Genomic DNA, 23,585 nt, shown 5'->3' with positions numbered 1-23,585 from the left:
GAGTGAAAAATTCAGAATGTGCTTATGTGTGCTTAGTCACTCAGTCATGTCCAACTGTTTGCGACCCCATGGACTCTAGCCTGACAGGCTCCTCTGTCCGTGGGGATTCTCCAGGCAAGAATACTGGAGTGGGTTGCCATGCCTTCCTCCAGGGGATCTTCCCAACCCAGGGATTGAACCCAGGTCTCTCACATTGCAGGCGATTCTTTACCATTTGAGCCACCAGGGAAGCCCATGAATACTGGAGTGGGTAGCCTTTCCCTTCTCCAGGGGATCTTCCCGACCCAGGAATCAAAAACAGGATCTCCTGCATTGCAGGTGGATTCTTTACCAGCTGAGCTACAGGTTTCCAAAAACTAAATTTAGGAACAAAGGTGCTATTTCAATGGGGGAAGATAGTGTCAGAGACAGAAGTAATGCGTAAGAGGTGAAGTGGGAAGATCAAATGTAGGCAGCTCTAACAGACTTTGTCAGTGAAAGTATGGGGGGGAAATAGGAACCAGGACTGAGGAAGGGTTATTTAAAGTAGGAGAGGCTTTGTTATGTTTAAATGCTAAAACCAGAGATTTTAGAGAAAGAGGTTGAACATGCACAGAGGAGGGACAATAGAGAAAGATGCCACCGGAGTGGTGGGAGGCATTGGCCTTAGGAGGAAGGATGGGAGCAAAAGTCAGTGCATTCTGACTTCTAGAATGTCGGTTTGAAGACAAGTTATGGGTGTCCCCATGTGATGATGTCTGTTCACTCTGTCAGGTTGAGGGGAGTGATGAAAGTGATGGGGCCAGAGATCCAATTAGACTGAGAGATTTGAAATGTCTGTTTTAGAGAGCAAGACAGAGTGTAGGAAGACTTAGAAGCCTGTCTCAGCAAACTGAGGGCCCAGGCGAAGTTAAGACCAAAATACACTGGGAGTAGGCATGAAAACTTACTAGCCTACCTCCCTCACTGCTGCCAAGTGGTTTCTGAAAACAGAGTTCATGTGGGAACATCCAGAGGCTTTCAGCTCCCCAGCCTAGAAGTCGGGGCCTCAACTCTGGGGCCCTGGTAGAACTTCATAATTTCATTTTTCTCTGTTCCTCCATACGATCACACTTAAGTAACACACACAGATCTCTTGACTGTTTCCACATCAGGCATTTGCCTGCCTAAAGTCAGACCAAGACAACTCACATAGGATAGAAAAGTTTTTAACAACATGCTGTCAATTTTTCGAACTCCTCTGATTGCCAAGAAGGCAAGTACCTAGACTACATGATTCTAGTCTTCCAGAATCATACTGATATGACTCTTGTTTAACTCTGGCTTCATTATCACCCAGGTCCTGGCAGGAGAGTAGATGAAAGTCATATTTGGCATAGTATGCCATTTTAGACACACAGTACTGCACACACCTGAGTTTGCTCATGTAGTTCTTACCTTCTGGTGTCTATCTCTAAAGAGATCTGTAGTTAAAAAGTAAAGTTAGTCACTTCAGTTGTGTCTGACTCTTTGTGACCTTATGGACCTATAGCCTGCCAGGCTCCTCTGTCCATGGGATTCTTCAGGCAAGAATAATGGAGTGGGTTTCCATGCCCTCCTCCAGGGGGTCTTCCCAACCCAGGGATCAAACCCGGGTCTCCCATGTCACAGGCAGATTCTTTACCATCTGAGCCACCAGGAAGCCCTTTAAAGAGGTCTGTAGTTAGCAAACAACTACAAGAAACACACTGTAGCTAATTTAAGGAAAAAACATGTGTTGAAAGACTATGAGGTAGGTCCCAGAATGGAAAGCCAGACCTCAGAAAGGGTGGGGTCCAGGTCTCAGAAAGGGTGGAGTGCAGTTGTGGGATGGGGGTTGTCACAGGTAGAAGGCACATTCAGATGTCAATCCTCCCACCTTTGGAGCATAACGCAAGCAGATTGGGGTTTTTGTTTTTAGTTGCTCCCCATACAGCAGAGGCAGAGCCATTTCTTTTAAAATGGTGCAGAAAGAAGGTAAAGAAAATAACCATCGTTCACATTCCTACCACTCAAAATAATTAACACTGCTATTTTGGCATATCTGCTTCAGGTTTTTTTGTTTTTTTTTCCTGCTTATGCTTTGGTTAGAATCACCTAAAATGTTTATATAGTTACTGCAAAGAAATCCTTTTATCCTCAACAGATGTGGCTAGTTTCTGGCTGATCTGGGCCCTGGCACCAGCCCCTCCGGCGATCTGCTGCGGCCTTGAGTCTGACCAGCTGGCCGTGAGCCTCTGCCGTTCAGATGGCTTTCCCAGTCTGCACTTCTCTCTTAGAAACTTCATCTGTGCTCAGAATAATGCTGGAGGATGACGGTGTGTCCCAGCTCATCAGTGGAGGCCAGGGAGTGGACATCATCATACAAAAACTAATGTGAGAGAGAACAGTTAATTTCACTGTGGCTGGGACCATAAAAGGAGAGGGCAGGGCCTGTATAAAATCATCTGGGCCCTGGGACTGGGGTCAACGTCCCATGTGTTTTTCCTAACACCCACTCACTCATGTATTCACTCATTCAGTCATCCACTCAGAAACCCTCACCAATGCCTACTGTGTCCTTGCCCTTTCATTAGGGTCCGGGAATGTGGCAAATATGACGGCCCTTGGTCTGGTGAAGCAAAGTCATGGGCAACCAGCAGGACTCCTAACAGGTGAGACATTCGCGTGGTGTGCAGGGGAAACCAGAGTCGAGTGTGGCCTGCTCTGGCTTGAGGGAGGGGTCTGAGGAGGGGACATTCAAGATGGGCTTTGGGAAGGGAGCATGGTACCAGCAGGAAAGAATTTAAAGCCCCTGAGGCATCTTAGTGGGATTCAGGGGCCAAGGGGGCAGGGGGCACATGGCAGCTCCTCTATCCAAGCCTCAGTCAGCCCCCAGTTGCCCCAGTGAGGAAGGTGTAAACAGTTTTACAGTTAAGAACATAGAAGAAGGATCGTGAGAGAAAAATGACAGTGTGGTGGGTGCTCATTGAATGTGACTGGTCTTCCAAGCAGAGAGAACAGCACACGCAGCAAGGGGGTGAAAATGGGCATGTTGGGAAAGAAACATAAACAAAACTCCTCCTGTGGCTGCCAGCCCCCAAAGGACCCCTCCTAGGGACAGAAATCTTCCACTCCCGGTTCATCCAGGAAGTTTTTGGTGGCGGTGGGAGAGGCCCCGCCTGGAGCCTGGAAGAAGGGGAAGAATAGACCAAAGAGGCCACCGTTTGGGCTTTTCGGAAGTGTATTCTCTGACTTGGGAGAATTTACAAGTGGAGACTACAAGGCTATCTTGATTCTCCCATTTTCTCCCCGGGCCTAGACCCGGTCCTGTCTGAGCTTCAGGTCCTCCAAATAAAAGCCAAAGATGATAAATACCTCAACTCAGGGTGTGGAAGAACAAACGAAACACTGTGGGAGCTGGCCCCTGCCTCCTCTCTCCAACTTCATCCTGCCCAAATTCATCCCTGCCTCTGGGCCTTTGCACATTCTGTTCCTTCCCTCCAGAATGCTCTTCTCCTGACTAGCTCCTTCTCAACACTCAGGTCTCATTAATCTCAATATTGGCTGCCTCTCCTGAAAGTCCTATATAGAGGTGCCCATTCTCTTTCATGGCCCTTGTTGTATTTGAAACAGTGGGTTTTTTTTTCCTTTTGTTTGTTTTATTGTCTGTCTCTCCTGGAATGCCTGTTTCCTGGTGACAGGAACTTAAGTTTCATTCACTGGAGTCTCCCCAAGGCCTAGAACAGCGTTTGGCTTGGGGCAGTAGTACTCAGCCAGTTTTGCTGAATGACAACCCAAGAACCCTACCAGGCCTTGAGGACTCAGAGGCAACTGAACTGCCTTTATAGAATGTCTAGACTGTTACACCCTGTGCCCAGAGAAGAGCCCTGAAGGGTCTACATGTCAGCATACAGGCTGAGCTCAAAGGACACTGAGCCCCCAAAGGGTGAGAAAACATCCAGTCCTGGGGAGATCCACCCTCCTCCTTCCAAGGACACCTTGTAGTATGCGACCCTTGAAAAGATGCTGCCAATTATACCAACTGTTAGTAAAACAACTGCCGATTCATTCATTCCCCAAATGGCCACCACCATGGGCCTGGCATTGTTGTAGTTGGTGGCAGGCAGAGCTTTTAATAGAAAGGAGGTAACCAGAATGACCACACCTTAAGTGACAGAATTGCAGCCCAAGGATAATATAATTTCACTCTGATTCATAATGTCAAATCTTTATCCAATTTCCCTTTTTTTTAACCGCAAAAAATATACATTTATAGGAAGTTGCAAAAATATTACAAAAAGGCCTTATGTACATTTACTTTCCCTCAACAATAACATCTTGTATAAAACCAGAAAATTGACGTTGATACCATCCACAGTGATTTTGGCTCATGGATATCAAATTACTCCAGGAGTATTTGTTGAAAATTATTCACTGAATGTTCAAAAATCAGTTGGTTGTATGCTTGCAGGTCTATTTCTAGATTCTTTTTTTCTGTCCTGTGGATCTATTTGGCTATCCCTCTCCTGATAAAATGTCTTGATTAATGTGTCTCTACCGGGAAGTCTCACAATCAGGAAGAGTGGTGGTTCTCATTTTATTCTTCTTTTTAAAAATTGCCTTAGCTACTCTGGTTTCTTGACTTTTTCATGTAGAATTTAAAGTAAGCATGTCAGTATGTCAGGAAAAAAAAGCTTTGCTGGACTTTAATGGGAATTGCATTAAACCCAGAGATCAATTTGGGAGGAAGTGACAATTTACTATGCTGAGTCTTCCAATCCAAGAATACAACACTTTTCTCTATTTATGTAGGTCTTTGCCTTGTTTCATCAATGTTTAGTAGTTTTCAACATACAAGTCTTATGTCTTGTTGGATTTATACATTTCATTTTTCTCTCAAGTGATTATAAATAATATTATCAGGTTTTTATTCTTGAGTTCCATGTGTTCACTGCTAGTATACTGAAAGACAATTAATTTTTGTTTACTTATCTCATAGCCTGACAAACCTGACAAACTCATTTAGTTCTAGGTATTTGTAGATTCTTTGGAATTTTCTACATAGATCTTCATCATATCATCTACAAAGAGTGTTAGTTTTATTTCTTCCATTTCTGCATTCCTGATTTCATTTCCTTTTTCTTGCCTTGTTGTGCTGGCTCAGACTTCCAGTATGATGTTGAATAGAAGTGATGAAAGCAGATATCCTTGCCTGTCCTGATCTCAGAATTGGTAAGCAAGTAGTCTTTCACATCATAAACAGTGATGTTAGCTATAGGTTTTGTATAGATGACCTTGTCAAGTTTTATTATTTAGAATGAATGTTGAATTTTGTCCAAAAAAATTTTTTTTGCATCAACTCTTATTATCTGTGGTTTTTTGTTTCCTACAGGCTTTTGAAATACTGAAAAAGAGGTTAGAGACTTCCCCATCTGACAATTCGCTCAGACTGGGAACTCAGCTTCTACCACTGGTCTAGTTCTCCATGCCCCAGTGTGCTCAAGAATGCAACCTGGATCTGCATGTGGCTAAAGAAGCCCAACACAGGAAATGCTGCCCAGAGTGTGTCCACTGCTATAGATTTACAACAGAATAGCCAAGGCGCAGAGAAGCCCTGTGATATAAGCTGATTCTCAACATGGAATTTCCCAAACTTATCACATGGCAATTTTTTGCACAAACCCTATTATGTTTCATAGGACTTTCTCTGAAACACTTAGGAACCACTCAACTGAGTCTGTCCCCTAATTTGCAAACTATTGAAAGGCTGAAAGACAAGTGCCCTGACCAAGGTCACAGATGGTGACATCACAGACGCAGCAGGTCTCCTGTCCCCAGCTGGCCGCTCCTGCTCCCAACCATGTTGCTCTGACATACTAACAAGTCAGCAGGCAGCCCTGCAACACCACACACCGTCATGGAGAGGAGGAACGTTCCACCTCACCAGTCTGGCCCCTTTGGGGGCTCTCAGGCCCTTCATCCCCAATAAGCTTGAGGATGAGCAGCTTAATTTTTGTAGGTTCGGTGGGACCCATGGGTGGGGATGTGTGTAACGCGGCTGGGCCAGTCATGCTGTTCTAGCTCCTTAATGGTAGCACAGGGTCCAGGAGTGCATGTACAACCTGCCAGTCTAACATGACTCCAGACCAGAAATTATTAGAATTATTAATAATTCTAATTAGAGAGAATAAGAAAAAAAAAAGTTTTTGCATGGAGATGATGCTAAATTAGGAGGCACTGAGCTACAGCAAACTCTTCAGAGTCTGGAGAAAACTTTTCAGAGTCCCTTGGACTGCAAGATCAAACCAGCCAATCCTAAAGGAAATCAGTCCTCAATATTCATTGCAAGGACTGATGCTGAAGCTGAAACGCCAATACTTTGGCCACCTGATGGGAAGAACTCACACATTTGAAAAGACCCTGATGCTGGGAAAGGTTGAAGGCAGGAGGAGAAGGAGACGAGAGGATGAGATGGTTGGACAGCATCACTGACTCGATGGACATGAGTTTGAGTAAGCTCCGGGAGTTGGTGATGGACAGGGAAGTCTGGTGTGCTGCAGTCCATGGGGTCGCAAAGAGTCGGATGCAACTGAACGAAACTAAGCTAGAGCTACCAGGAAGCACCACGCAGAACAAAGTTGTAACATGAAGTGAGACCTTGGTTCCTTACGAGGAGACTGAGCCGGATCTAGTCAGGCTGAAGCAAAACCTACTTCCAGAATGTAAATGACAAGACTAGTAAGTGCCCTCTTCCTCAAACCGGTGAGATGGAATCTTGTCAGTTGCCAACAGAATTCTACCTACTTTGCCTGTGAAGCAGATTGGCTCAGAGTAAGTTATCACTGAACTGGATCCGCAGACCCCTCTCCATCAAGAGATCATTTCCCCTAAGGTTCCAAAGCAAATAACAACCTTTTCTGCCCCTCTCATCCCCGGCCCCTACCCACTCTCAGACTGATGCCCCCAGCCCTACTTCCCATTAAAACAGAACACAGGCAGCCAAGAGCAGCTTGGGCAATACTTGATATACATCATACATTTATTAGTGAATATCCCTCTGAAATCAGCAACAATATTAAAAAAAATAATGATTGCACTACTTGGTCAAGCAGAACTAGCAACTTTCATTTTAAAAAAAGTACAAATCTGTTAAAAATTTCAATCGGTATACACATATATAATACAACATACTAGTTATGTTAAATGCTACAAACCAATGTGAATCCAATGGAATGGAAAAAACCACACATTTAAGCTTTAAGAACCATTTTTTTTTCTCTATATATTAGCATTTTCTCAAATACATACATGGGAAAAATGAGGTAACTGTAAAATGTGCAAGGAACAGGGCCCCCCCAAATTACATGTTTATATATATATATGTAATTTTATATATATATATAAAAGACCTTTCTAACACAGAACACAGGTGCTGGGCCCAGCCAGGGCTGGGGGATGGAGCCCACTGTCATGCCTAGGCCAGAAGTTGGTAAATAAAACAGTAAACAATGACAAGCCCCCACCACAGGAAATCATTGGTAACATGGCATCTATAGCAAGGTCGGCAAATCACAAACATCCTAAATAATTGTCTTATAAATCTTTTTTTTTAAGTGATTTTTTTTTTAATGTTGTTTCCCCCCCAATAGCTGCTCGCTGGAATCACTGCTGCAGCCGACACACAATCCGTGAGCCTGTTTCCGCCTGCCCCAGGAACTGGAAAGGGTTTTGAAAACCTTTTTTGGGGGTGGGGAAGGGAGGGGGGTTGGAGAGGGTGGTTCTCTGTGTAAAACGTGGGGTTTTCAACACTGCTATAAATATAGAAATGTCACCTAGAGTTATATACAGTAAGACTTTGGGTTCTCCACGGGGTGGGGCCAGGCTGATGGGGCCCCATGGCAGGCTGGGGGGTGGCGGGAAGCCAGGGCCGCTGCTGGAGAACGAGGGTGGTTGGAGCATCCCTGAGGCAGCAGGCGCCAGGGGCTGCCTGCTAGGATGTGCCGGCCCCACACGCGGTTCGTTCAGGGCAGCAACCCCAGCCGGGGGTGAGGAAGAGAAGGAATGGGACCACGAGGGCGAGGGTGGGGAACTCAGCCAGACCCTATGGGGGCTCCTCCAGACCTTGGAGGGCAGGGCTCAAGCTGGGAGGCGGCCCCTGGAGGTGGGTCCACACCCTCCCTGGACCCAGGTCCTCCCAGACTTCCTTGGAGGAGACACGCCCAGGCAGGTGGGAGACAGGTCCTGGCTAGAGAGGGAGAAATGCCCTGAAAAGCGTACGGTCCCGGTAGGCTCTGGGGACGTGTGCAGTACAGTGCATGGCAGTTATCAGCTGAGCACAGACCCCCCAACCCCACCCACGACCGCCAGCCACCCGGCCCAGCCCCAGCCGCGCACATGCATGTAGACCAGGCGGTACAGCACGGACCATTCCCTGCTCCCTGGGCACTTGGTCCTGGTTGGTCCCCATACCCCCCCATTAAACCAAAAGAAAAGAGATTGTTTAAAAATCCACACCCTCAGATCCTACACGCGATTTGGGGCCAAATGATCAACAAAAACTGCTGCTCCTCACGTTCATGCAAAACGACAGAAAGGGGAGATGGGGCACGGGTCTGGGCACCGTCACTGCCAGGGAGGGCAGCCACCCGCAACACAGGAGGTCGCTCTCCCCGGCCTGGCCCAGGCCCTCTCAGAGGGCCCATCTGCCGCAGCCCAGAGCCTGCCTCCCGCCTGCTTGGGAGGCTGGCTCTGATGCTCCCCAGCCTGGGCTCGTGGCCGGAATGTTGTGCCTGGGCTGAGGGCCCTCTAGGGAGCCAGCCCCACCCTCACAGCAGCCTGGCTGCCTGAGTCAGCCGAGGGTCAGGGTGGAAGGACCCACTTGGCTTCCTGCCACCATCTGTCCACGCCTGTCTGTGCCACCTGCACAGAGGGCATGCCACTTCAGGGCAAGAGACCAGGCGACCCGGACAGCTCCCCCTTTGCCCATCTTGGGGCCAACAATCTCCACCGGCCACACTAAGGGAATGGACCCTGGCTCCCAGTGCTGGCAGGAAAAGGAGACAGACCCGAGGGCAAACAGGAGAGAGACTGAGTTACGGACGCTCAGGCTGCTCCCTGGTGGGCAGACGGGTGGGCAGATGGGGAAGGAGTCTTTGGAGCTTGGCAAATGCAGGGGCTTATTGCAGGGGCTTCTCTCGGGCTGACCCTGACAGCAGCTCTGGAGAGGCAGGCAGGAACGGCAGGGCAGGCCGGGACCACGCCCTCCCTGGGCACCCCCCCGAGTTTCCAGAGCTTTGGGCAGGGTTCTCCGGGGCGGCTGTGGGGCCTCACTCAGCCTCCCTGGGCACCTCGGAAGCGTCGGCCCGGCAAATGGGACACGTCCGGTTGGCCTGGGGGGAAGCAGCCTCATGTCAAGACTCCACTCCTGCCCAACCCCCATCCCATCTGAGGCTCTTCTGCTGCCTGATGGGGACCTGGCTCCCTGCGTGGAACCAAAAACTTCTGGATGCCAAAGAGGACGCAGAGAGAAGCCCTCCAGTCCCCCTCCTCCCTCCCCACACCTGGGGGCCAGCATGGGAACCTTACCTTCAACCACTTGTCGACACACTTGGTGTGGAACTCATGGTTGCAGGGGAGGACCCGGAGCAGCTGCCGCGCCTCGAAATCACTGAAGCAGACGACACACCTGGGAGGAGTTACAGAGCATCACCCCTACCCTGGTGGCAAGGGCAGACTCAGGGCAGGACACAAAGCCCCTCCCCCGGAAATCAGAACCCCATCTGTGCTCACAGAGAAGCTGGGGGCAGCGGGGGGTGTAAGGGGCGGCCAGGGCACTCACAGCGTCTGCTCCGACTGGTGACTGTCCGGGTGAAAGCGGTATGATGGAAGCTGCTCGATGTCCGCTTTGGTGAGGCCACGGGGTTTGGCATCTCCCAGCCGCTCGGCCAGATTCAGGAGAGCCTGGACGCGGGCAGGAGGGGAGAGTCAGCGGCGGCCAGGGCTGGAGGTCCCCCAGGCCCCCACTTCCCAGGACCGGGCTCCATGGGACCTCATAGTTCTCCATCTCCACGTCATCCACATCAAGATCCAGGCTGATGGTGGGCCCCATTGCTGTTGGTGACATCGGCAGCATCGAGCTAGTGAGAGACAAGCACGTGGGCCCAGGGTCAAGGGCAGTAGGCATAGAGAGCATTGAGCATTGGGGGGGGGGCGGTCCCCTGATTCCCGCCATGAAACCAAGCCCAGAACTCTGCACTGTTCACACCAGGGACCCCATTGGGGAGCCTGAGTGTGCAGGTCTGGTCTAGTGGGGATGCTGGGGCTCTCAAGCAGCCCCGGGACCTCTGTGGGACCCTGTTTGGGTCTAACCACTAAAGGCCCCAGGAGAACGGCCCCACAGCTCTGGAGCAGCTGCACAGGTACTCACAGGAAGTAGGGCAGGAAGCTGGGGTAGTACGGTGGTGGGGGAGGTGGCGGGGGCGGCGGGGGGAGCGGCTGTTGCAGGCGGTATCTCTGGGTGCTCAGTCTCCGAGGCATCACGTGGGAATATGGCTGCGAGAGAGGGGCCAGGGGCAGGTCAGCCACGGGCCTGTCTCCCCGGTCACCCTCGAGCCAGAGCAGGGGCGGCACTCACCACACCGAAGGACAGCTCCTGGTGCAGGGTGTCGTGGGGCAGGTAGTGCATGGGCACGGACAGGGGAGGGCCGGGGGCCGAGGTGGAGTAGGTGAAGCTCCCCAGGGGGTGCTGATCCCCCCGGAGATCCACGTCATTGTCGAGGCGCTGCAGGGGCTGGGAGAAGTGGGGGGGGGGGCGTTGGCAGTCAGTGAAGAGGGGTGTCCCCTGGCCCCTGCCCCGCCCACCATCCGTAGCATCGGACCCGTCGCCAGGACTCACCATGCGTGGGTGCTGTGTCTGCAGGGACACAAACTGCCCAAGAGGCGCCATGTGAGCGGGCTGGGGGTGCGGGGCCGGCGGCGGGGGGTGCAGGATGTAGTGGTCACTGGAGATGAGGTGGGGGTAGGCCTGGTAGGGCACCGGGAGCTGCTGCATGGTGCACGCCTGGATCAGCTGCTGAGAAAGGGGGCAGAGGCTGGAGAACGTTCTTCTGGGCTCTGGGTTGGGTCTTAGGTTTGTGGGATCAGGGCCAGGGCCAGGGCCAGGGCCCATTCCACCCGACGAGAAGTCCTCTGGACCATCTAGTCCTGGACTAGGCCTCCCAGGCAGGACATCTTGCTCTGAAGGCCCACAGTGACAACTCCAAACCACACAGCAGGCCCTGGGATGCAGGGCCATCCCTGAGTTCTGCAACGCCCCTCCACTGGACATGAATACACGAACGCTTTTCTGGACAAGGCTGTGACCTGGAGCCGAGAGAACTCTGACAGCCTGGGTGAGGGCCGTCAAGTGCAGCTCAGTTCTGCTACGGGCCCAAGCCCGAGGCCTTCGGCTAGAGGTGGGCCAGGAGGCCTGGGCGGGCGCTCACTCACCGGGGGCGGGAGGCAGCAGAGCGGGTAGTGCTGCCCGCTGAACATCACGGAGCATGCTGGGAGCTGCTGAGTGCTGCAGCCAGGGATGTGCTGGCCTGTAGGCAAGGGGAAGCCTTGGGTGGTCACCGTGGTGACTGTGTAGGACAGAGGGACAGGTCCCTGGTGCACCTGCAGGAGAGAGACCCAGAACTGTGGGGAGGCCACTCGGCTGCCCCCGAGGTGAGAAAGTCCCGCCGGGCCAGCTCTCTTCCCTTCTCTAGCTGGGGCCTACCCACTGTAGACCTGGCTGCTACCTCCTGCCCCAAGCCCCAGAGAGTCCTCTGGGAACCCAGGAGGGGCTCTCTAGCTCTATCACTCATCCACCATGTGGCCCCAGGGAAGGTCCTTCCCTTCTCTGGGCTTCAATGTACCAACCTGTACACCAGGGCTAAAGATGCCTCCCCAAACAGAGCAATGAGTTCAGCAAGATGAAGTCAGGGTATTGCTCCTCTGTTCCTTGGACCGACTTGCCAGAGGCCAGGGCGGCAAGGCGGAGTGCGAGGGTGGGGGGTTCTGCCTACCTGCTCGTGGAGATCAACCATGAACGGGCTCTGCTGGGAGGCTGGGTGCAGCATTCGGGGGCTCCCGCCGGCAGGAGCCGAGGCTCGGCGCTCCTCTACAGGGAGGTGTGCTGGTCGGGGCGGCAGCTGCTGGGAGGGGAAGCGCTCATCCTGGGCAGGCGGGCTGGCCAGGGGGCCCTCGCGGCTGGGGCTGCACCACAGAGAGGAGGCCCCAGTAGCACTGACGAGGGCCGCTCATTCACAGAGCACGGAAGAAGCCAAAGGTCCACTACCCACTGGGGAAGGAAGACAGCTCAGGGCCCTGGGCCCACCGCCCCCGGCCCCTGTGTCCAGCCCAGGCTGACAGCCCCCACGCCAGTGGCTCCAGGATCCATAGGACTGGGAGGTTCCCTCCTACCTTCCCCAGAACTGGCCCGGGCTGCTGCTGGGTCCTGCAGGGAATCGCCGTTGACCCCCAGGGGCAGAGGGTGCCCACCTAGTCACTGCCAGAGCCCATGGTTGCATCAGGGGTGGCAGAGGGCTGGAGGGGCTGGGCCAGGGCACACGACCCTAGGAGGCAAACCGACAAAGGGACTAAGGCACAGAGAAGTCCAGTCCCTTGCTCCACGAGGGGTCAGGGAGGGAGCATCAAACTTCTGCACCCTGGTTCCAGAAGCCCACTCATGCCCGCCTGCCACGCCCCTGTGCTCCCCTGGAAGCACTGCACTCTGGCACTGGGGTTCAGGGTGGACAGACCAGAGAGAGGCTTGGCCTGCAGGGAGTCCAGAAGGCTGGCTCACATGCTTCCAGGCCAGATGGCTCTGGTGTAAGGCTCCCTCCAGGTGGGTCTTCAGGGAACCCTGTCGTGGTGCAAGGATCTACAAATATGACCTACAGGTAGTAGGGTTTCTGAGGGGACTCCAGCTTCCTCCCTTCTATCTGCTTGGCTCAAGAAGGACTGCATTCCTCCCACTACTTATATATGAGAGATTCTGACTTGGTTCCTGCCCTTGGGGGTTCTCAGTCCAAGACAAGTCAGGAGTCATCCCTCAGTATCCATAGGGTACATGTTCTAGGACTCCCATGATACCGAAATCTGAATGCTTAAATCCCTTATGTGAAATGGTGTAATATTTGCATATAACCTATACACATCCTCCCCTGGACTTTCCATCATTTCTAGATTACTTATGACACCTAACACAATGTAAATGCTAGGTAAATATGATGTAAATGCTACCTAAAGGGCAAATTCAACTTTTGCTTTTTGCAACTTGATGGATTTTTTCCCCAATATTTTCAATCTACAGTTGGTTACATCTATGGGTGTGAACCTATGGATAGAGAGGATCGACGGTATACTTCCTTTCCATAATCTGTTACCACAGTGCCCACCCAAGTGAGACTTCACCTACTCTTAAAAGAAGGAACTGTTAGCTCCATGCTGCAGAAGAGAAAACTGAGGCTCAGAGACAAGAAAGGACTTGCTCAAGGTGCCACAGTCAGCGGGGAGGCGGGCTGACTACAAGCCTCTTGCTGTACCCTGCTGCCCAATGCGAAAGGGTCCAGGTCAAGAATTTTGGCATGACGCAATGAAGCAATAAACGCAGTCAACCTCTGATGGACTGGTGGGTCTGGCAAGAAGCCAGGCCCTCTGGGGCAGGAGGAGGGGGTTGGAGGGGGTGGTATAAACCTGACCCAACACAGCCCGCAAGTCGGAGGTAGGGTTTGCTGAGAAAAAAAAGAGGAAGCAAGAACCTAAACCTAAGGGAGGAAGCTGAGTGGGAACAAGGTGGGGCAGGAGCTGGGGTCCAGGAGGGGCAAGTTTCGGGGGGGCAGGGGTATTAACTCCAGAGGTTGGAATGAGGTCCTGGCAGGGAAAGCTCTGGAATCTGTCAGGCCCTGCAAAGCAAAAGGGCACGTCTAGCATGACCAGCCCTTGGCTGTTCCTACCACTGGGACCCCGCCTCCATAGAACGAGACTCCTATGCTTCCTCCACACACAGCGTCAAGTGCTGCCTCTCTGTTCACACAGTTAGGAATGTGTGCACTGTCCCCTCAACTCCTTGCTCCTCTCCTCTGAGCTGGGCTTTATGTGTATGGGCCCTAACTTTCACAATGAGCCTGAAAGGGAGGAGTTTTCTCTACCTGCTAAGACAGCATAGGGCCCAAGGCCACGGAAGAGCTGGAATTCACACTCCTCCCAGCCAGCAATTGGCAGAAGGGTGGACAAGGCCCAGTGGATTGTATCCAGCACAGGGCAGGCCTGATGTGGTAAATGCACCCAGGAGAGCTGATAACCTAGGCCTAAGGTCTATGTAATCAGTCTGGTAGCAGTGAAGTTAGTGCCAATGATTAAAAATTGGGAGATTACATAAAAATCTGGCCTTTCAGAGTGAGTGAGTGTGAGTATGTGTGTCTGTGTGTGTGTGCTGAAGCAGAAAATCTGGTCCCTCATTCCTGCTTGACTCCCTCACTCTGAGCATGAGCTTTCTCTCCAGGCCACCCCAGACCCATTCCCCGCCTGTCCACCACAGGTGACTGGGGTTATAACCCCTGGTGTGGGCCAAGTGCACATCCTAACACACATGTGTACACACACACGCACACAGCCTCGATTCCTGCTGATGATCCAGCTGAGCAAACATAGGCCAAGAAAGACTCAGAGGAAACCCCCAAATAGCTGAAACGACAAACTCCTGACCCACCCTACACTTTTGGGATCAGAATCTTAGGAAGGTTGGGGAACAAAAGTGCCTGGAATTCCACCAAATTCCCCAGCAGTTTCTATAGCACAGGCAGTGCTTAAGAACCTCTGTTCTAACTGACCTCGGAGATTCTGAGAGACCTCAGTCCTGCTGATGGGGAGTTATTAACAAGAACTACAATACTTTCCATGTGCCATCCCAGTTAAGTCCTCACAGCAACCCTCAGAAGTAGGAACACTGAGGATGAGATCTCACTGAGAGAAGTGAGACCCAAGGCCAGTCAACTACAGTTGAGTGCCCAGGGACACAGCAGTGGCCTCAACTGCTCCTCTTATGCTAGGCTATCTTGTTGAAGGCTGGGCAATGTCAAGGCTCGGGGTGAAGAACTACAGAGGCCCAGGCCCATGGGATTCTGCTCTGGCCAGCCTCTTCAAAAACGCCCACAGTGCAGGAAAGGGAAGTGGTGAGGAGCTGGGAAATCCAGCCACCAGACAGAAGCCCTTGAGCTGTGGCCAATGGTGCCAAAAGTGGCAGTGTCAACCCTTGCATTTTATTAACACGTGATGCCCTGACCTGGCAGTCTTGGTTGAGGATCGGGCACTTTGCTTCCTCTCTCTGAGCCACAGCTTATTCATCTGTAAAATGGGAACAGGCCAATAATCACCTCCCAGGGGACTGGTAAGGACTCCCCAGAGTCCACTGCAGTGATCTGCAAAGCTCAGGTATCAGCTGAGCTTTACACTATCAAAAAGTCAGACAGGATCCCGCAGGGAATACCCCAGCTGGTTCTTGACTGGGAACAGAGATGGCCCAGGAGGAACTCACCCACTTTACAGTTGAGGAAACTGGGACCCAAAGAAAGGAAATAACTCACTCCAGACTATAAAGCCAAAGCGGGTCAGAATTAGTCCTGGCTGGTCATCTAGGCCCAGGCTTCTTTAACCCTGACTTGCATTATCATCAGTACCCTCAAGAATTACCTAATGCCAAATCTCTACTGCGGGCCCTGAAGGAGATCAGGAGAGCTTTCTCTTTCAGGCACCCTGATGAGCCCTATCGTGGTGAGAAGTAAGTGAGGCCCAAAGTTGGAGCTAGCAACTTGCTCAAGGTCAAACAGCAAAGCCACCACCTAACTGCTGTCTTTTACCACGCGTCCTTTGGGCTGGGCTCTTAATGAGGTCTCTGAAAAAGAGTCCTGAGGGTCCCATCCCTAAATCCAATCTTGCCCAGAAGCAGGGACTGCATCTTGCATCCCGCTCCTCCCCCACGCACTTTCAGTGCCCCAAGCAGCTATCCCCATCCTGGTCGAGGGAGACCCTAACATATAATTTGGGCCTGGCGGCTGTTTGCAGGACAGGGGCTGTTTTGCAGATAAGCCAAGTGAGGCCCTGAGGAGAGGAGCAGACTGAGGCAGGCTGAGAAGCATCCCTCCCTACTCCCTCCCACCAGCCCCCCAAAAGAGGCAGGCTGGGCCCCGCACTGCCTGGAGGACAAGCAGAGCTACCCAACTGTGTGTCTCGTGGCAGCTGAGGGCAGGACCACCAGGCTCTGAGTTAAGTAAGAGCCGTGCGCCAGCCCAGACTCCCTGGGTGACCTTGGTCAAGGAAATCTTCCCTTCTGAGACTCAGTTGGCACAACTGTAAAATGGGGGTGGAAATCTCTCCTTCCCAGAGCTCCCAAATAAAGCCACAATAAGCAAGACGCAAGAAACCAGGTGGTCACATTATACGCGGAGGTAACCAGTGTCCCTAAAGGGCAAGCCCATTCTCAATGTGGGCCAGACGCAGGTAGCGGGGTTCGGGGAGCTTCCTCAACCAACCCTCCCTGGGAAAGGGGACAGGCGTGGGGGAGGGGGCCGTGGTACGGATACTCGCCCAGAGCGGGGCCTCCCTCACCCCCTTCTCACTCCTTTGTGCTGTGCTCAGAGGAACATCGGGGACGAGAGGCCAGACTGCGGCGTCGGGGCCAGAGCGCTGTGACTTTAAGAACCGAGGATCCCGGACCATGTGCTCGGCGTGAGACAAAAGCAACAACAAAGGAAGTGGCGGCGGCAGGGGGAGGGGGCGGCTCCTTCCTCTCCAACCGCAGCGCTCAGCCTCTGGAGAAGGAGACTCGGCCTGGCCTGGGGGGCGCTGGGGGTGGGGAGGGGTCCCGGATTCTAGAGGCCTCGCCGTCCCCACTCCGAACTGCCCGTGATTAACTCCTGCAGAGCCAGCTAGATCACAATACCCAGTCCCAGGGGAAGGGGGGCAGGAGTTCTAGGGATGCAGAAATCGGGAGTTGGGGGCTCAGTCCCCGACTCACCTTCGGCCTCACGGTGACTCCTTTGTTCCCGATCTAGAACGGCCAAGCTGGGCAGGGGGCGGAGGTGGGGGTGGGAGTATGCTGCCTGGACCCTTTAAGAGCCCCCGCCCTGCGGAACAATGTGCTCCCTTCCCCACCCCTTAGTCCGGGGGCTGTCCGGATCCTTCCGGGGCCCTCTCTCTTTGTTGTCCGTCCGCCGAACGTCTGCCTCGCGAGGCCCACGCGTGGCCAGCCCAGGCCCTTGGGAAGCAGGAGGCAGTGCAGGACGCGGCCGGGTTTGCGCAGCTGCCTGCGGCTGGCCCTTTAAGAACTGTCCGCGGCGGCAGCGGAATGTAACAAACCCCACATTTGATTCACAACATTCGAAGCGGCGGGGTCGCGCGCCGGGCGGGAGGGGGACTCGCGGGGACGCGCCGGGAGGTTCCGGCAAACAGTAGCCGGCAGCTGCCCGCAAGGGCCCCGCCCCTTGCCAAGAGCTCCTCCCCTCGGGGGTGCTAAGAGCCAATCACCCGCCGGGACTCGGCACGTGATTAGTGGGTCGCCATCTTGAAGGCAGATTTTTTTTTTTAAAAAAAAACTCCTTCTCGTCCCCACCTCCTCACTTAAAGTGACCGCAGCCATCACAAGCAAGGGGCGGGGCCACATGGCCTGACCTAAAGATGGAAGACCCTCTAGGTGGGTAAGACAAATTGGCTGCAACTCTAACTTGCTATGCAAACTCGCGAATCACTCATGCTTCTGAGGTGGTTTCCCTGCCTGAGAAACGGGTCCCGCTGGGGGAGCTGCAGCCCGGACTTACTGTGTCATGGTCCCCTCCTCGGGACGGGGCGGCGCCTGGGACACTGAAGTGCAATGAACCAGACCTTCGACGGGGCAAGAGCGGCCCCTTAAGCCAGCCTCAGTGGTTAGGAAGGCTCTAACAGCCCTGGACCGGCAACCTCCCCGGAGATGACGTCAGCTCCGAGAGCTACTGCGCCGCGATGACATCATGGCCTGGCCGCCCCGCATCTCCTTGTTTATACTGCGCGGTGACTTTAAATAGTTGGGTGGGCCTGGCTTGCTCAACGAACCAATAAAGGGCAATCCATGCAAATAAGCTAACGCTTGGCGGGAAGGGGGATTGGCCCGGAGTGCGCTGACGTCACAAACACATTTAACCGCCCCGCCCCTAGCGTGGCCAGGGAAAGGGGCGGGGAACAGTTTGAAGCTAGAGTAGGAGGCGTGAAAAGTGTTAATCCCTCAGTCCTGTCCGATTCTTTGCAAGCCGCTTCACTGTAGCCCATTAGTCTCCTCGGTCCATGGAATTCTCCAGGCCACCTGCGCTCTAATTGCTCTAGGAGAGGCGTGGGAGAGCTGCTTGCCTAGGTGGACAGTGCAACTAAACCCAACGAAGTCTTTAGTTTCCTACAATATTCCTATGAGACAGATTACTACAACCTGCCCATTTTACAAAGGGGTAAAGAACATCAAGAGGGGCGTCATTCACCCCAGGTCACACTGCTGAGGTGACGCTTGAATCCAAGACAAAGCCGAGCTTCGTTCCCCTCTGCCTCCATGTCTGCCTGGGTACATTATACAAAATGAGGTATTACCTCCATATCGACGGGGGGTGTGGGGAAGGAGAGAAAAATCAGTAATATTTAAAATATTCAAGAGCTGGGAACAGGCTGAATATAAAGTACGCACAGAATCCATAACTACACTCCTCTAGATGGAGCTGCACTGACACAGGGCTACTTCCGAATCAGCCCTACACGAGATACCAGCACAAATGTTAAAACATCTGCTGAGCCCGTGTAGTGGGGCTGCTGGGCGTGTGCCTGTGTGTGATTTTCTATGCTTCTTTGGTATATTTCATAATCCCAGATTTCAAAACTGAAACATACTGAACTGAGTGTAACAGTATCAATGTTTTTTAAAATATATTCCGTATCACAATAGAATATTTTTGGAAGGATATACAGGAGACATTAATAACTGCCCTCTTGGAGAACTGAAGGGAGAGCACTGGGCCAGAAGGACAAACTTTTTATTCAATATGCTTTTGTATGTTTGCCGTTTAAAAAAAAACCAAAAAAACCTAATGCCGTATAACCTACCGAAAATTCTAGAGAAAATTACTGCAAAACAGTATGTCTTAAGGATTTCCAGTCATTAAAACTTGTGTTCCTTTAGAGGCATCCAATAGAAACAACCCAGAAGGAAGTTTGGAGAACAGACATGCCTATCCAAGTAATGTTTAGCGCAACAACAATCTGACACCATACTGTGGATGTGCAGCCAATAACACAAAAACTGAAAATGGTGTCTAGGTGCAGACCTGTAGGGACAAGAGATCAAATTCAGGAGGCATGCTACAAATGTTACCTGGAATGCCGAACTCTCTCCATCACAATTAAACTATGGGTGCATGAGAATAAATGGGGATGCCTTTCTCTAACCATCTCCTTAACAGCAACTCTCCCTTCCCCTAAATCCCTTCCAATCTTTTATTTTTCTCACTCTGTAAAAGCAATCAGAAAATCCTTCCTACACTCAAAGTGCTTACACAGACCAACCCCTGCTTGCCTGTGTAGGGGTAGAACTTGCAATGGCTCCCTAATGCCTACCTTTCAGGGCTGTGCTTAACAAGACAAGCTTCCCCGACCAAACTCTTCAGGCTCACTTCTCCCCAGCATCTCTCCCACAGCCATGGCTGTGCTCCCTCTGGCCTTCCCTGCCTCTCGCTTCCTTTCTACCAATGCATTCCTTGAATGCAATGCTTGAAGCTTGGCTCCCATCTCACCTCTTACAGGAAGCTGTGAAGTCTCCAGCTTGTGCTGAACTTCCCTATCTTTGAATTCAGGCCTAGATGCACCCTGACCTTCAATTCATGCCATTTGAATTGCACACAGCCCTGTCATGACCACTTCATGTCTCACGCAGTAATCTCCTCCTTGCCTGAGAGGATTCAGTATTTTTAAGTGCAGTGACATTCAGCCTTCACTGAGACACCACAGAGGTAATCTCTTTTTACAGGTGAGGATCTGAGGCTCAAGGAAGGGAAGCGACTTGCCTGAGGCCACAGCGTGGAAATCCTTACCAGGCTCAGATGGTAAAGAATCTGCCTGCAATGCAGGAGAACCAGGTTCATCACTGGATTGGGAAGATCCCCTGGAGAAGGGGATGGCTACCCACTCCAGTACTCTTGTCTGCAGAATTCCATGGACAGAGGCGGACTACAATCCATGGGGTCGCAAAGAGTTGGACACAACTGAATGACTAATACTCTGGGCTTCCCTCATAGCTCAGTTGATAAAGAATCTGCCTGCAATGCAGGAGACTGGGTTCGATACCTGGGCCGGGAAGATGCCCTGGGGAAGGAAATGGCAACCCACTCCAGTATTCTTGCCTGGAGAATCCCATGGACAGAGGAGCCTGGCAGGCTCCAGTCCATGGGGTGGCAAGAGTTGGACACCACCCCACATAGGAAGTGACTCCAATTACTACTCCATAATCCACTTACTCCTTTGAAGACACCAGCGGTCTGACTGTGCCATTGTCTCTGCCTAAAGTGTCCTCAACATCCCCTGCTCACCTCTGGCCAAACTCTGCTCAACCTTAGGGGCTCAGCTGAAAGGCTGCCTGCTCGGAGCCTCTCCTGACCTGTCTCCTGGTTTCGACAATATGCAGCACGCCTGTTATCACACTGCATCAGGACAGCAGAAAGCATCTCATGGGGCTGCTCCTTCTACCCCTAGCAGGGCCTGGCTCACACTGGATGGTGGATGCCCAAGGAAGGAGCTCTGGGTTGCTCTTCCTTGCCCCTGATGCTTCAGGGCCAGGAAATCTTCCTCCTGCCTTGTTTCACACGTGACCCTCTGGTTTATGTCCCTGGGATGCCCTCAGCAAATCCCTACAGCCCTCAAGGTTCCCGCCCCCAGGACCAGAGGCCAATAACACGTCTCCCTCTGACCTGAAAAACTTTCCTGGGCACATGCAAAATCACTCTGGAGCAAGCGGGAAGGAGGCTCAGTTTTACCCTATTTCCCAGGGAAGTCAGGAATCTGGACTTTCCTCTCATTTATGAGTCCTCTGCTTTGGAACCCCAGGGTGGGCCCATGGCCTATATACCTACTGTGTGCCTCACCCTCATCACCCCACCCCGCCCCACCCCTCTGAAGGCAGGTTCTGTTACTTTCATCTTACAGATGAAGAAAATGGCTCAGGAAATGACTCCCCTTGACCCAGTTCCCAAAGTGTGGCCCAGGGAGCTCCAGAAATGATTGGTGGGGGTGGCTCACGCTTGGCCAAGCACCTCCCATGAAGTTCTGTGGAGAAACTGGAGTTCTGGAGTCTCCCGCATGATCTGGGTAAATCCTACCCTGATCATCTCATTGGTCCTCCCAATGACCTAGGTATCAGTGTGTGCTCCACTTTACAGATGAGGAAGCTTGGGCAAAAGAGGACATGACTCACCCACCATTACATAGTCATCAAGGGGCAAACATGGGGTCACATTTTAAGCTAACATTAAGTTTGGTTCACACAATGCAAATGCCAACACAGGGTCTCCAAGTGTCCAATAATCAAAAGCACAAGAGCCTCTCCAGATCACAGACTGGAAGAATGGCAGAGAGGGATTTGAACCCTGGTCCCTTGAATGCAAAATACTGGATGCTACCTACATTCCGGCTTCCACCCCAGGACTCTGCAGGAGATGGTTCCTGCTGGGGCCTCCCCTATTCTACCTGCCTACCTAAGAGCCTGGACAGCTGGCTGCCTCCTTCCCTCCATCATGGGTCAGAAAGTACTCCACTCCTTTTTTCTAAAACCCCTCAAGCCCTCCTCCAGATGCAGGGCCCAGCAGCCTTCCCAAGTGAAGCTGGCAGAACACAGAGATTGAGGGACGGTTCAGGAACACACAGCACAGCCTGGTAAAGCCCGCTCAGGACACAGACCTCCCCGCTACCCCAGAGCATCAGCTTTGAGCCTCACATTCCAGGGTAGGGGTTGACAGGCCCCACTCTGCCAAGTCCTTGCTGCTTAGGGCAGGCTTGAACACACCTGAGCCCTAAGCTTTGGTTGCCCTAAAAAGCAGAGACCATTTATGCATATGGGGGAGGGTGGCGTGTCTATAAAGGTGTTCCCAGGTCTGGGTTCGAGGCTGCAGCACTCTGGCCCCAGCTCTGAGTCTTGGTCAGTGATGTGGCCTCTCTCTTCCTCAGTCTCACTTCTGTAAAACCAGGATGATGACAGCACTAGTGACAGATGCCATTTCCTCAGCACTCTGTGTATGCAGCACTGCTGTTCATCTCCTACAGGCTACAGAGAGGGCAGGCAGACGCTGATGGTTAAGTGCAGTGCCTCAGAAGCCAGCCCACCTAGACTATGAGAAAGCTGCCACCTCTATGAGGCTCACAGTTTGTCCAGTGAAAATAGGGGTGACTGTGAGTCAACAGTGGCTTCCACTGTGTGCACATCTTCCACGGTCCTGGAAGATACCATGTGCTTGAATATGTGAGCTTTGTGGGTAGGGCACTGGGAGGGGATCCGCTTCCTGACTCCCTCCCTGTTATAGCTGTCATCCGTGGAACACATAGGGTCTGGTAAACGAAGGAGCAGGTACGGGTCACCACAGCATCCAGAGATGAAAATCGGGCGCTGCAAGATTGTGGGAGCCTGGCAATTCCCGGGAGATGAGTCCAGCTGAATCCCCCCTTTGCCCTCCAACCAAGGCCAGCTTCCTACACCCACATCGTCTTTCTTGCCCTGGGCCCATCTCGACTCGGGCTTCATAGCCCTCAGGCAACAGAGTGTGTGACCTTGGGCAAGACACAGATCCGCTGGAGCCCCCGCGCCTGCCTTTACCCTCAAAGCAGTACCCACGCCGCTGGCGTGCAGTGGTCTGTTCTTCCGACCCGAGGCAGCCCCAGGGCAAGGTTTGGGTCGCGCTGGATCCCCAGCAGCTGGGACAAGGAGCGCTGGTAGTGTTTGGGACAGCGCTAAGGAGGCCAAAGCACTGCAGTCTGTCCTGGACTCCTGGGCTCCAGCTCTAGCCGGGACTCGCCAGGGGTTGCGATCGGAGCATGCGTGGAGCGCAGGGCACTCTGGGACGAGTAGTTCCCAGGGCTTCCCCGTACTGGAACACCAGACAGCGGGCAGAGCAGCTCTGGCCCAGAGTCCCAGGACAGCAAGCTCCCGCCCAGCGGACGCAGCCCGGCGGACTCTGGCCTTGCTGGAGGTCCCTGCGCTACACTGCTAGCCCACTGCCGCCCCCTATCGCTCCATCCTCGTTGACCCTGCGCCTGGGTCGCACGGCGCAGGGTCCAGGCCGTGCGTTACCTGGGGCCGCGGCGGGGCTCTAACCCCACCCGGCGGCCTGCGCGTTGCTCCCGCTGCAGCCCGGGGTCCTGGTCCCGCTGCGGCCCGAGCGCCGCCTGCCGCGGTCCCCCCTTTGGCCCGACGCAGTGGAACGGTCCACAGACCTCTTCACCCGGGCGCGCGCGCGCGCGCGGGGTCTACAGCAGCTACGTAGCTTCACCCTCGCTCCCGCGCACGTATGGAAGTACCTGGACTGCACCAAGCG

General features: G+C 52.9%; 1 protein-coding gene across 6 annotated transcripts; it reads right to left on the bottom strand.

Moving 5' to 3' along the window:
• Positions 1-6,989: 6,989 nt before the first annotated feature.
• Positions 6,990-23,575, bottom strand: RNF44 (ring finger protein 44). Of its 6 annotated transcripts, none has more exons than XM_043465830.1 (11): positions 23,342-23,575; positions 12,424-12,575; positions 12,027-12,216; positions 11,467-11,634; positions 10,874-11,050; positions 10,613-10,768; positions 10,406-10,530; positions 10,028-10,115; positions 9,818-9,939; positions 9,565-9,664; positions 6,990-9,368 (listed from the first exon to the last, which is right to left on the bottom strand). In XM_043465830.1, the coding sequence occupies exons 2-11, from the start codon at positions 12,528-12,530 to the stop codon at positions 9,306-9,308; spliced, it is 1,296 nt and encodes a 431-aa protein (XP_043321765.1). In that variant the 5' UTR covers positions 12,531-12,575; positions 23,342-23,575; the 3' UTR covers positions 6,990-9,305. The 6 variants fall into 6 exon arrangements, with proteins under 6 accessions (XP_043321765.1, XP_043321767.1, XP_043321766.1 ...); XM_043465832.1 differs by lacking the exon at positions 23,342-23,575 and adding an exon at positions 17,817-20,122; XM_043465831.1 differs by lacking the exon at positions 23,342-23,575 and adding an exon at positions 17,018-17,773.
• Between the last annotated feature and the right edge of the window lie 10 nt (positions 23,576-23,585).

The sequence above is a fragment of the Cervus canadensis genome, chromosome 4 (assembly GCF_019320065.1).
Source record: "Cervus canadensis isolate Bull #8, Minnesota chromosome 4, ASM1932006v1, whole genome shotgun sequence".
Lineage (NCBI taxonomy): Eukaryota > Metazoa > Chordata > Mammalia > Artiodactyla > Cervidae > Cervus > Cervus canadensis.
The sequence above is the reverse complement of the archived record's forward strand: the minus strand, read 5'-3'. Positions and strand labels throughout refer to the sequence as shown.

Coding starts and splice junctions, on each gene's coding strand:
- RNF44 (XM_043465828.1), bottom strand. CDS start 16,719: ATGGTCCGGGATCCTCGGTTCTTAAAGTCACAGCGCTCTGGCCCCGAC. Junction 12,217..12,423: donor CCGGGCCAGTTCTGGGGAAG/GTAGGAGGGAAC, acceptor TCTGTGGTGCAG/CCCCAGCCGCGAGGGCCCCC. Junction 9,665..9,817: donor CACCAGTCGGAGCAGACGCT/GTGAGTGCCCTG, acceptor AACTCCTCCCAG/GTGTGTCGTCTGCTTCAGTG.